The sequence below is a fragment of the Rattus norvegicus genome, chromosome 6, assembly GCF_021556685.1.
Source record: "Rattus norvegicus strain SHRSP/BbbUtx chromosome 6, alternate assembly SHRSP_T2T, whole genome shotgun sequence".
Taxonomy (NCBI): domain Eukaryota; kingdom Metazoa; phylum Chordata; class Mammalia; order Rodentia; family Muridae; genus Rattus; species Rattus norvegicus.
The window spans coordinates 94,148,674-94,162,966 of NC_141539.1; the positions used below are offsets into that span (position 1 = coordinate 94,148,674).

Here is a 14,293-nt window from a genome sequence, read left to right on the forward strand (position 1 = left end):
GTTGCCCTCTAATCTCCAAATATGTACAAAAATATTAAACAGAAGAAATATTATATGTCATAAAGTGATTTATACATACAAATATATGTATAATGAAAAATAAGGGGCTGGAGATGGCTCAGCGGTTAAGAGCATCATTCTATCACGTTACCTTCTCAGCAGCTTCGACAGTTCTCTGTGTTTTTTTAGCAGCATACCTCTTATGATCATAATACCTAGAAAAATAAATCAATCTTAAATATTAAGTGAAATCTTTTTTTAGTTTTTAATTTTACAGTCTTAACTCATATAGAACCAAGTTGCATAGAACAAAAAATTTTCACAAAATAAGTATACGCATATGTCCCATAGCAGTTTCCTGCACACTGATCCCCACCTTTGACGAGGGTGTTGCTAAGAGACCCAGGAAGTGAACATGCTTCACATGTCCGAGAAAGCTGTACCCTGCAAGGTTCAGGGTCTCCCTCCAGTTAGAGAAGACTAAACTGAATCGCAAGAAATCTCTTGGACTTGCTGATGTGTCTCCAGCAGCACAGGCCTCCAGATATACAGCTTCCTGAAGCATTACCCTCGCTGAAGTGGGCTTTCAGAAATGTGGTTGCTTCTCCATTATCCTTGCTCCAGTTAGTCAGCCCTCACTCACACACCAGTTAGTAACACCAATAAAAACCCACGGGTTCATCAGGCTAGACTTTAGTGCAATCGTTACTTTGGTTTGTTATAGTTTTCTCTCTAGGGCTCGCTCGCGCTCGCTCGCTCTCGCTCTCGCTCTCTCTCTCTCCCCCCTCCCTCCCTCCCTCTCTCTCTCTCTCTGTGCCCACGCGTGCATGTGTGATTCATTTCCCCAGAAAGTCTCACATACAACAGGCAAAATGATGACTGTTGTTAATATCCTACTGATTTACTGCACACACACTACAAGTGTTTACAATAGGGGCTGGAGAAATGGCACAAACATTAAGAATGCAAGGTGCTTCCCCAGAGGACCCAGGCTTTGCTCCTGTCACCACACTGATGCTCACAACCACTTCTAACTCCAGTTCCAAGGGATCTGATGCCTGTTTCTGGCTTCCTCAGGCACCAGGTACATACTGGTGCACAGAATACATGCAGGTAAAATATTCATAAGCAAACTTACTGGTTAAATGCTTACTTTTTGGCATTGGCATAGGCTGACAGGCTGAGGTCCACATCGACAAGCAGCGGCTTGTTCTTCTGAGGCTTCTGCAGCTGCTTGTTCTTTTGCTTTTTTTTTTTCCCTTTTGGTGCTTCAGCATCACTGTTCTCAATGCTGCCATCACCATCACCATCTTCCTCCTCTGATAACAAGTATGGATTTCTATTAAAAATATTCAATAGTATTTCACTAATGTCGATATCACTTCTCATTTCAAAATTTCCTCAATAAAATTAGAAAGACTTCATTGTATTATTTCCTATTTCTGAGAATTCCCAGAGAAAAAAATTAAGAAGAATGCAATGAACAATTAACAAGATAAAAAACAGCCACTAACTGGTAAGACCCTCACTTACCGTAGAAGCATGGTAATGTGGTTTGTTTGCAGTTTTAGTTCTTTGATTGCACTTGCAACAGGGTCTCCCTGGGCTTGTGCTTCTTTCACAATCACTCCAATTTCTGTCCAATCTATCTGGTTGGCTAATGCACTTCGAACTACCTGAATGGCTCTGTCAACTATCTGCAGGTTCATCTCTATGAGCTCCCCTTTCAGTTTGTCAATTTCCTTAAGAAACAAAAAAATGGATTTACTATAATGCCAACTGAGACTGTCAAATTCTGAAAAGCATTAGACAAGCTAAACATTAATAATACCTGAGCCTGCTGAAGAGCTTCCAATCTGTTTTCATGATCCTTTCGGACATTATCTAATTTCTTCAGTGCTTGTTTTTCCTTATAGAAACAGATTTTTCAAGTTAGATCTCTTTCAATGCACAGCACTTCCATCCCTCAACTCCTAAAGTTTATTGTGTTAAAGTTTCCCCAAAGCTTGCTTCCTGAAGTCTTACCCTCTTAAAAATATCCTGCTGATATATTACCTCTTTCTACCTTCCACTCCCTATATAGAATGTGTGCTTCGGTTACAGGTAAATTATATATAAAGTATGACCCCAATTCCCTTGGCATTATTCGAACAGGCAGAATTCAAGATTTCCTATGACTGGCTGGAGAAATAGCTCAGCGGTTAAGAGCACTGACTGCTCTTCCAGAGGTCTTGAGCTCAATTCCCAGCAACCACATGGTGGCTCACAACCATCAGTAATGGGATACAATGCATGTACTCTTCTGGTGTGTCTGAAGACAGCTACAGTGTATTCATATAAATAAAAATAAATAAATATAAAAAAAAGATTTCCTATGACATACTAGATAGATTTTTCTTTCTTACATGGTATTAGGGATCAAACCCAGGGCCTCATGCATACGAAGAAAGCATTCTATCACTGAGGTACATCAGTAACCCCAAGTAAAAAAATTTTAATTTATTTTAATTACATATGTGTGAATATGTACTGGAACTGCATGCAGGTGACCATGGAGACTAGAGAGGACACTGGATCTCCTGGAGGTGTCCAGGAGTGATTCTATCAGCTCAATACTGGTACTAAAAACTAAACTTCGATTCTCTGCAAGAGCAGTCAGTATGTGCTCTTAACACCTTAGCTCTCTCTACACCTCCATAAATCCTTTAGTAAAATATGTATTTAGAGATTTTATTCTCTGGGCTGGAGAGTTGGCTCAGTGGTTAAGAGGACTTGTTTTTCTTGCAAAGGCTCCGGTTCAACTCCTACCTACACAGATGTACACCACTTCCTTAGGTACCACACATACGTGTGGCACATAGACATACATGCAGGCAAAAGCACTAATACACAGAAAATAAAATAAATCTGGTATCAGACAAGGACCAACTTTTAAAACAGCTTAACAAAAACAGCATGAAGATTGTAATAAAGAAACTTAGTACGGAAAATACATTTTTCCTCCTCTGGCTCATATAACTAACATGTTTCTCAGAACTCATAATGGCCAACTTTGAGAAGCTCTGGGATGCTTTAATATACCGAGTCATTCTAAGGTATATAACAGACTAATGTTCCCACTAGATTTCATTTCCTTTAAAAGATCTGAAATTAGAATTGGGGTGGGGGTGGGGATGGGATGAGGGCATACTTCTCAATAAGACTCCCCTGAACTTTTATCATAAACTAAGAGAAGGGCTAGTTATAGTGACATGCCTTCAATCCCAGATCTCCAAGTTTGAGGCCAACTTGGTCTAAATATTTAGTGTCAGGCTAGCCAGAATTGCACAGTGAGTCCATGTCTCAAAAACAAAACAATTGGGTTGGAGAGATGCTCAGTGGTTAAGAACACGTACTGCTCTTCCAGGGGACTAGTGTAAGGTCTCAGCATCCACATGATGGTTATCTGTAACTCCAGTTCCAGGGGATCTGATCTGAGAGCTCCCATATAACATCCCTTACTTCTGGAAGGCAACTGATTCTTAAATGAAAGCAATCTACCCTCCAAACCACTCTGACTAGCTAGCTTAATATGAATGTTTGAAATAATACTATACCTGTTGCAATGCTTTTAAGTCAATTTTCTGACCTTCTATCTTGGAATAAAATTCATCCACAGCCTTATTTAAAAAAAACAAACAAACAAACAAACAAACCAGACAATTGGTTATAAGGGGAAAAAGCACTGTCTCTACCTTGCACACACACAGCACTAGCCTGTTTTATACCACAGTGCCCTCACTAACTGACCACATTTCCAGTGATCTATTCTACAACTAACAATGTTAAGAATAAAACTACAATTGAGTATTTGAGAATTTGAGTATTTAATAAAAACGGCAGTAACTGTTTCTAATAGTTGCACTTAGGAGTGTGTTGATTTTTAATCAAACCCCAGATTCACAGTGACTGCAAGGCAAGAATATTTTATGAATTTCTTTCCTTCCTTCCTTTTCTTTCTTTTGCTGTGTCGAGGATTAAATCCAGGACATTGTGCATGCACTCAAACTGGGCTACATCCCAACCCCAAGACAGCATAAACAATTATTACAGCTTATGTCATGCTACCTAGTTAAAAAAAAAAAAAAAAAAACAGAACTAGAAAACTCACCTTGTCAAATGATTCGAATTCTATATATGGACATTGTAAATGTTGAGAAAACAAGAAAGGATGAAATTCCTCATACCTGTAAAGCATTTAAAATACCACAATTAAGAATATTAATTATCGGGGTTGGGGATTTAGCTCAGTGGTAGAGCGCTTGCCTAGCAAGCAGAAGGCCCTGGGTTCGGTCCTCAGCTCCGAAAAAAAGAAAAAAAAAAAAAAAAAAGAATATTAATTATCATACAAAGCAAACTGACTCGTGGCTATGTACTTACGTGAGTATGTCTTCAGCTGGTTTATTGGCATCCAGGCTTGGTTTTACCTCTCTTTTCTGAATTATATATCCCTACAAAAACAAAAACAAAAAAACTAGTTATTAGACCAACCTATATTCACAATTAACAAAAAGTTGACTATTCAAATGATATTTTTCTAGCTAAGCATTGTGAATACAGAAGAAATATTAAAGTCCGAGGTAATGCTACCACTGCTTAGCTATGAAGGGATTATAACCCACCCATTTGGTTTTCAAGTAACAGCAAATTAAAGAATACTTCTCTAAAATCAATTCAAGACAGAATGTTCTCCTCAGGTACAGTCTTGCCTTAAGTCCAGTACTAGGGAGGTTGCTGTGAAAAAATGTTGAGTCGTATTGCTCTTCCAGAGGACTCAGTACCCAGAACAGGAGGCTTACGACCACCTGTAACTCCTATTACAAGGGATCCACACCCTCTTTTGGCTTCCAAGGTCATCCATGCATTGTGCACACACTCATATAAACACATATACAAACTCATAATTAAAAAGTCAAACCTTGGGGTTGGGGATTTAGCTCAGTGGTAGAGCGCTTGCCTAGCAAGCGCAAGGCCCTGGGTTCGGTCCCCAGCTCCGAAAAAAAGAAAAAAGAAGAAAAAGAAAAAAAAAAAAGTCAATTTTTTTTTTTTTTTTTGGTTCTTTTTTTCGGAGCTGGGGACCGAACCCAGGGCCTTGCGCTTCCTAGGCAAGCGCTCTACCACTGAGCTAAATCCCCAACCCCTTTCAACTATTGTTTTTGTTTTTGTAAAAGGTGGGGTCTTATGTATCCCTGGCTGGCTTTGAACTTTTTTTAAAGATTTATTTATTTATTATATATAAGTACACTGTAGCTATTCAGATACACCAGAAGAGGGCATCAGATCTCATTACAGATGGTTGTGAGCCACCATGTGGTTGCTGGGATTTGAACTCAGGACCTCTGGAAGAGCAGTCAGTGCTCTTAACCACTGAGCCATCTCTCCAGCCCTGGCTTTGAACTTCTTATTCAGACCAAGGCTTCTGACCCTACTGCATCCTTCCACCTCTCAAGTGCTAAGATTACAGGTATACCCTTAAATGCCTGATTTAGACACTAGTAGACATTAAACCAGGGCTTAGTGCACTCTAAGCAAGGCTAGTTTTATACTGAGCCCCAATGCAGTATTTTCTATGAAAAATAAAGAATAAGAAAAAACTTACAAGAAGCAATACAAGATTGAAAAGACTATCTCAGAATTAAGTGTGCAGCCCAACAGTACAGTATAAATGCATATGTAGAAGGCCTTGGCTTCAAGCCTCACATAAGAAAACAAAACTCTTAAATTATAAGTATTTTATTTCTAAAAATCCAAAGTATATAGCTGTGAGATGGATCAATGAGTGAAAGTATTTGTCACTAAGCCTGAGAAGCCTGAGTATGATCACTAGAACATATACAGTAAGCACAACTGGTCAAGTACCGCAGGTTGTCTAACCTCTCAAATGCTAGGGCACTGTCCCACTCCCAGACAGATACATGCACAACCATACACAGTATTTACACAGTGCTGCTACCTTTCCATTGAAGTTGGCTGTTTTTTCCAAATAGTCTTCTGCCCTCTGCACACAAACCAGTATCTTCTCAATATCTAATAGAAGAAATAAAAACAAGGGGAAAAAGAATGCCAATTAAGTTGAATAACAATTATTTATCATATTAATATACAATATATGTGCCATCAGAAATATTAACATATTAACATATTAAATATTAATATTTATATAATATCACAATTATATTAATACTTATATTGCAATACTAATTACAATTATAATGTAATTAACATAACATTAATATTGTTGTGATAATATAATTAATTACATTGCAATTATAATTAATTCTGATATTAATTATAATTATTAAAATTTCCCCCTCTGGCCCATGTAACTACCGTGTTTCTCAGAACAGTTGTCTCATAATGGCCAAGTCTGAGAGGCTCTAGGTTGCTTCTCAAAATATATAATTATATAACATTATATATAAGTATAATTAAAAGCATATTATAATTCATTATATTTATATAAAATTATTATAATTATGTCATAGTCAACACAATTAACATAATATAGAATATTAATACATTTGTATATTAAAATATTGATAGTCAAACACATTAATATAATATAGAATTCTTTATTGTCTCACTATGCAGTCTTGGCTGTCTTGGAACTCACTATGTAAAACAAGGCTGGCCTTGAATTCATAGAGATTCAACTTTCCTCTGCCTCCCATGTGCCATAAATAAAGGCATGTGCCACCATGCCTGGCTCAATATATTTATTAAAAATCAACAATAGAAAGGTAGCTGACTATGATGGTACAGTGGTACAAGCCTGTAAATCCCAGCAGAAAGGACTGAGGCAGGACAATTATGAGTTCGAAATCAGTAAGACCCCATCTCAAACAAACAAACAAAAAAGGAACAAAAACAAACAAACAACTGTAAAACTGGGAATGTTGTCAGGTATCCAGGAAGTAGAAGACAGCTAAACTTGTTACAAGTTGTCCTCTGAACACACACACAAACACACTAAATAAAATGCAATAATAATTAAAAACAAAAGACAGAGCAGTGAGACAGCTCAATATGTATAACAGGTGCTTGTGTAGCAAGCTCACAAGCTCAGAGACATGAATTCAATCCCCAGAACTCAACGAAAAGGTGGGGAATAAAAAAGAAGACTCCACACACATGCTTAAGAATGAGATATGGGGGGTTGGGGATTTAGCTCAGTGGTAGAGCGCTTGCCTAGGAAGCGCAAGGCCCTGGGTTCGATCCTCAGCTCCGAAAAAAAGAACAAAAAAAAAAAAAAAAAAAAAAGAATGAGATATGGTTGTTTCATTTGTGCAATTGGTTTGTGTACATAAGCTTATGTTTTGGTCAGCCGATTACTCTAATTTTCTACCGATTACTCTAATTTTCTAATCTCTAGATATACTTATTTCTGGTTTGTTTGTTTTGTTTTTGTTTATTCCTTCTCCATTTTATCTATTCCTTGTCTATTTTATCACTGTAGCCTCATGATACATTTTAATCTTGAAAGGTTATATAGCTAATATTAAGCCACCAGAGTTTTATAATATCATTTTATAATAACAAAAATACCACCACCATCTGTTATCACTGAAGACAATGAGGATACATGGCATCTTGCCAATCCCAGATCCAAGTTTTGTAAGTTCATTTCACTTGTAACTAAAATTATTCCCCAGCTCCAAAAAAAAGAACAAAAAAAAAAAAAAAAAAAAAAAAAAAAACCAAAAAAAAAAAAAAAAAAAAAAAACTAAAATTATTTCTAGAAAAGAAACAAGGTGCAAGAGGCTAGAAAGATGGCTCAGCAGTACGGGCTGCTCTTCCAGAGGATACACACTCAGTTCCCAGCAACCACATGGTGGCTCACATGGGTTGTAATTCCAGTCCCAAGGGATGTCTGGCCCCTCAGAGCATCGGGAAAGCATGCACTGAACAGACAGATGAATAAGAAAGCGAGACACTCATGCATTTAGAGAAGAAGAAGAGAGAGAAGGAAAGCCAGGCATGCTAGGACACATTTATAACCTCCAGGAGGCTAAGGCAGGAAAACGCAGAGCTCAATGACATCGGCTATACAATGTAAGAGAAACCTTATTTCCAAAAAAATCTAAACAAAACAAAACAATAAACCAATTGTTTGTCAGTAGAATATTTTTTGTACCAGTAGGGCCTTAGGTCTAATTAATTTCTAGCACCATAAAAGGATCTAAGGAAAAGGGAAAAGAATTAAAATGCATAAAATACAGACCACGTAGACATACCTTTGCTTTCAAGTTTTTCGTCCACTTTGACATTGCCAGAGAATCCATTTTCTATAAGACAATGCTCAATAAGAGCTGGCCCATAGGCTATATAAAAGTAAACAGTATTGTTATTATTCTCCTATAAAACTTCACATTTAAAACAGTTTAAACTATAGCTCAATATGAACAATCTACTAATACAAGTACCCACTGAAGTAATTTTTCTTCTTTGCAAATGAGTGGACTGTGACATGACAATAAGCAGAGAATTGGCTTTAGTTGACTTTTAATTGTTACAGGCATTTAATACATATGTAAGGTTAACTAGAAATGTAGAGGTCATGAGTTCAACTCCCAGAACCTGCATGGTAGTTCATAGCCATCTATAATGGGATCTGATCCCCTCTTGTGGTGTGTACACAAAGCACCCATATACATAAAATATATAGGTAAATTTTAGCAAACAAATATAGATAAAACACCCATACATAAAAATTGTATTAAAAAATTGTAAAAAAAAATTACTCAAAAGCATTCAGATTGAAACAGAAAAAGAAGTTTTAGTCTCAAAGAAGATAGGTCCCTGTATGCTAAAAAGTCTTAAAGAAAACACACACACACACACACACACACACACACACACACACACTCACACACTGTCTTCTAGACTAAATAGCTTTATCAGCTCTGAAAGATACAAAAATATAAATCAAGTATATAAATATCAAAATATATGAACATCATTTGGGGGACCAGAGAGATGGTTCAGTAATTAAGAGAATTTGCTTAGGCTGGGGATTTAGCTCAGTGGTAGAGCGCTTACCTAGGAAGCACAAGGCCCTGGGTTCGGTCCCCAGCTCCGAAAAAAAAAAAAAAAGAACCAAGAGAATTTGCTTAATTACTTAGAGAGGATGTTGGCTTGGCAACCACAAGCAGCTCACAAACACTGTGACCAGTTCCAGGGGGCCTGACTCCCTCTTTGTCTGTGGACACCAGACATACATCATGTGGTGCACATATATACATGCAGGCACGCAAACATACACATAAATCTTTTTCAAAAAGTCAACTATATTCTTGAAGGGAAGGGAAGGGAAAAGGGAAGGGAGAAAAGGGAAGGGAAAAGGGAAGGGAAAAGGGAAGGGAGAAAAGGGAAGGGGGAAAAGGGAAGGGAGAAAAGGGAAGGGGGAAAAGGGAAGGGAAAAGGGAAGGGAAGAGAAGAGAAGAGAGAAGAGAAGAGAAGAGAAGGGAAGAGAAGGGAAGAGAAGGAAGAGAAAGTAAGAAAGCAAGTCTGTGGGCTAGTGAGATGGCTCAGCAGGTATAGGTTGTCACTGCCCAGTCTGATGATCTGAGTTCAATCCCCAGGGCCCACGACGACTCTTGCTATGTAGCCTTTTGATTGATATCCACTTTTCCACTATGGCAAAAGTGTGTCCACTCCCTACAAAACAAACTAAAATGTATTTTTTGTTTTGTTTTTTCTTTTTGAAAACAAGATTTCACTATGTAGTCATGGTTGTCATGGAAGTCCCTATGCAGAAAAGGTTGGCCTTAAACTCAGAGACCTGCCTGCCGGTCTTCCCAAGTGCTGGTATTAAAAGCATGAGCTATCATGTCTAGCAATGCTTAAACCCTAACAACAACACAAAAAGAAAATATGGGCATTTAAAAATATAATTTATATATAAAAACTATAAAATTTTGAAATAAAAAAAATTTAAGGGCTGCAGAGATGGCTCAGTGGTTAAGAGCACTGACTGCTCTTCCAGAGGTCCTGAGTTCAATTCCCAGCAACCACATGGTGGCTCACAACCATCTGTAATTTTTTTTGAAAAGAAACACAGAGACGTGAATATACTCATGTTGCCCCACAAACATCTCAGTACACTATGCAGGAGTACTCACGAAGTAACGGATTCAGAACTCTCTTCAGCAGTTCACCTCTAGGAGCTCTAGCTATTACTTCAGTCAATCTGTGGAACAAAATTGGCACACTTTTTATCTAGAGTCTGAAACATAGCAGAAATTATTCTTGTAAGTATGAAAAACAAGTTTTAAAAGTAATTTATCCATGGGGTTAGAGATGGCTCTGAGGTTAAGAGTACTTGTTCTTGCAGAGAACTAAGTTCAGTTCCCAGCAGCCGCAACAGGTAGACCACAGCCATCTGTAACTTCAGTTCCAGGGGATCTGAAGTCCTCTTCTGGCCTCTGTGGCACTTATATGCATGGGCACACATATGTACACAGACACAGGAAAATAATTTATGTCTATAATAGTGAGGCTGAGGTGCATAGAGCACTTTGAGTTCAAGGCTAGCCTGGGCTACACAGCAAGATTCTGTCTCAACACACATATGCACAAACCCATAATTTATCCACAATCAAAAGGTTCTTGAAGCCAGAGTCTGAAATACAGGTTTTCTAAGAGAAATCAGTATTTTTCAACAAAGTCCTGAATTGCTTATCATCAATGTGACAGGAAAGATAAATTCTATGTACATTTCTAAGTTACATGTTGTTTGTAAGTGTGCATGCTGTATCTGAACCCCTGCAATAGCATACCTCATTACACATCTGCTAAGAACTCAAAAGATTCTGCAGCTCAGTGCAGCCCCAAACCATAGGATCAACAATGTCTGAGAATCTGTAAAAAATGTACCCCCTGAATCTACTAACTTAGCAAAGATACAACAGTTTACAGTTCAAACCCTCCCACTGCTGCTGATGAATGCTGAGCTTTGAGGACTACCAAGAGGAGCACTAGGTAGCAAAGCCTCTCAGTCAGAAGCTGTAGTTAATCATCCCCTTCTCCTTTCCCTTGTTCCTAAAGTAGAATATCTACCCCCAACTACACTCTATCTGTCTAACATGTCTATCTTCTCATAGAATAGCCAGGGCAGGACCTCACTTTGCCAAGGAATCAGAAGAATTTACATAACCCAAACCATAGCATGAAAAAACATACACTTAAATGCTGGGTGAGGCAGTATATAGCTTTAATCCCAGCAAAAGGCAAAAGCAGGTGGATGTTTTTTGAGTTCAAGGGTACCCTGGTCTACATATAGAGTTTTAGCTGCATAGCGAGACCTTGCTGGAGAAAGAGGAGGGAGAGATGGAGAGAAAGGGGGTGGGGAAGGGAGAAAGGGAGAGGGGAAGAGGGACGGAGAAGAGGGAGAAGGAAAGGAATGGGGGAGAGGGAGAGGTGGGACAGAGGGGGAGAGGGGGAGAGATTTGCTGACCACAAATAAAACTGCTATATTCACATTTATAGATTTCAGTTTATTATACAAGTAAACACTTTAATTGAATTTTTCTAATGTGAACATAACCTAGTTTATCTTTTAATAAGTGTGACATAATTGTACAAGCAGTTACCTTTCCAAAGTGAGCAAAGGTTCAGCAGCTCTGGCATGATCTATGGGATAACGTTCACGAACAGCAAACTTAACATCATCAGCTTCATCAGTTCGAAACCTTAGGATATTTAAAATTAGGTACTCATAATCTGTAAGGACAATGTTGCCCTGCAATAGAGTAAATAATTTAATTTAGCTTATATTATTAATCTTTTTCAAATTAGTCTTGAAACATCTTAAAAACTGAAAAAGACCTACATATAGAACTCTGGCCAGTCATAGCTGCACAGTGAGACCTTGCTAGAGACAGAGGAGGGAGAGAGGGAGTTAGGGAGGGGAGAGGAGAAGGAATTACCTGTAGTACTTCACTGTGAAAACTTAACAGTCGGGTACCTTTAATAGGTGTGCCAAAGCCAAGCACTAGCACAGGCCTATAATCCCAGCACTAGAAGGTAGAGGTAGTAGGAGATTCAGGAGTTCAAGGGAATTGTTGGCTATATAACAGGTTCATGAGTCTCTGTCTGTCTCAAAAACCAATAATGAAAGTTCAAAGTTTCAAAACATTCAGGTCAAGGGAACATAAAACAGAAATGCATGGAATTATGGAACAGCAAAATATGTCTATAAAAGGACAGTAGTGTGATATACCAGATGTGGTGGTACACAAGTATAACCCCAACATCCAGGAGACTGAAGCAGGAAGATTTCAAATTCCAGGCCAGCTAAGAATATACAGGGAGGCCTGGTTTGAAACAAACAAACAAAAACCAAAACCCTAGAGCAGCCTGGGGAAATGGCTCCGTGATTGAGAGGGCAAGAACACATACTGTTATTGCACAGGGCCTGAGTTCAGTTCCCTACACCCACAGGAGGCAACTCACAACTGCCTCTTACACCAGTTCCAGGGAAATCTGAGGACATTTTGGTCTGTGTGAGCATTTGCATTCACATTCGACTGTGTACATGCACACAGTTAAAAATGAGTACAATTTTTTTTTTTAAAGATCCACTAAAAAAAAGTTAGGATGCTGGAAAGATAGCTCAGCAGTTTAGAGTACTGGTTACTCTTCTGAGTCACCAGAGTTCAATTCCCAGTACCAACCATTTGTAACTCAAGGAATTCAACATCTTCTGACCTCTGCAGCAACCAGGTGTGCATACATACAACCATATAAAACATTCATATAAGGTAAAATAAAATGAAATTCTTTAAAAGAAAACTTTAAAGCTCTACTGTTATCTATTTTTATTTAATATTAATTAAATTAAAATTTAAATAAATCAATAATCCCTCCTCTGCTAGACTACTTTCTTATCTCAAATTACTTTCCTCAGAATTGTTCCTATGTATTATAACATGTTCCCATGTATGTAAGTTTAAAATTTTTATTTGTGTATAGGTGTTATATGCTGTGTGTGGTGGAGGTGTCACAGTGTGTCAGAGGACAGTTTTGTGGTATCGGTTCTCTTTCCACTCTTACAAGGATTCCAGAGAACAAACACAGGTCTTCAGGCTTGTGTGGCAGCCACTTTTAGCTGCTGAACCAAAATTTTAGTAGTAGGCCAAATTTATTATAAACTTATAAACTCAGTTTAAGATGTTTTGGGGCGGCAATAAGCCTCTTTGTACAAAGCCTAATCAACCCTAGCTTCACGATTCCTCAAAATCCAGCCGTGAACACTACAAGGTCAAACTCTGGTAACAGAGTGGAAAGAGCAATCTTTAAGACTGGACAACTGGCTGGGGATTTAGCTCAGTGGTAGAGCGCTTACCTAGGAAGCACAAGGCCCTGGGTTCGGTCCCCAGCTCCGAAAAAAAGAACCAAAAAAAAAAAAAAAAAAAAAAAAAAAAAAAGACCGGACAACTAGGCAAGACTGCAGGTGTGCACTGGCAAACACTCACCCGAGGTGTTCACTCCAAACCCATCACTCTAGATCTCTAGAACCTACAGTGTGCCTGCCTGCCTGCTCAGTCCTTCAAATGGAAACTGGAACAGAGAAACCATGAATAATGACTGTCTGAATAAACATTACATAAGATAACATTAGCAAAAACTAAGTTAGTGTTCAGTACCCAAGAATTTTCCATTAGATCCAACTTTTGAAGCTAAGTTACAGGTGGTTTTCAGCCATTAACGTGGGTGCTGGGGACTGAACTTAGGTCTTTTGCAAAAGCAAGCGCCCCCAACCACTGAAAATCTCTCCAGCTCCAAGTCTAAATTCACTTCTAAACAAAAATGGTTTCTTTATAAAAGACAAAAAGAACTTGAAAAATTACTTAGATTTAAAAAAAAATAATGGGGGTTGGGGATTTGGCTCAGTGGTAGAGCGCTTGCCTAGCAAGCGCAAGGCCCTGGGTTTGGTCCCCAGCTCTGGGGAAAAAAAAAAAAAAATGAAGATTCCAGAAATCTAAACTAGGCAAAAAAATTTTTTACACCTGATTGGCTTTTTTTTTTTTTTAAGAGCAAAGTCTTACTTTATAGCCATGGCTGGCCTTGAACTAAAGAAACCCAACTGTCTCTGCCTCACAGTGTGCACCACCATGGCCAGCTGATCAGCATTTCATGAGGGTCATGTGAAAGGTATTTTCTAATCACCCACCATACCAAATACCCTTAAGAGTTATGACAATAAGCCAGGCATGGTGGCGCATGCCTTTAATACTAGCACTAGGTAGGCAGA

General features: G+C 38.4%; 1 protein-coding gene across 1 annotated transcript in view; it reads right to left on the minus strand.

The window, feature by feature from the left end:
• The window catches only part of Nemf (nuclear export mediator factor), a 44,353-nt gene that overhangs the window by 27,426 nt on the left and 2,634 nt on the right, over positions 1–14,293 (minus strand). Inside the window, 11 exon segments of the mRNA NM_001170586.3 lie at positions 152–215; positions 1,154–1,339; positions 1,534–1,742; positions 1,832–1,909; positions 3,597–3,659; positions 4,151–4,226; positions 4,420–4,490; positions 5,993–6,066; positions 8,274–8,360; positions 10,161–10,228; positions 11,631–11,779. Of these exon segments, the coding sequence (NP_001164057.2) occupies positions 152–215; positions 1,154–1,339; positions 1,534–1,742; positions 1,832–1,909; positions 3,597–3,659; positions 4,151–4,226; positions 4,420–4,490; positions 5,993–6,066; positions 8,274–8,360; positions 10,161–10,228; positions 11,631–11,779 (1,125 nt within the window).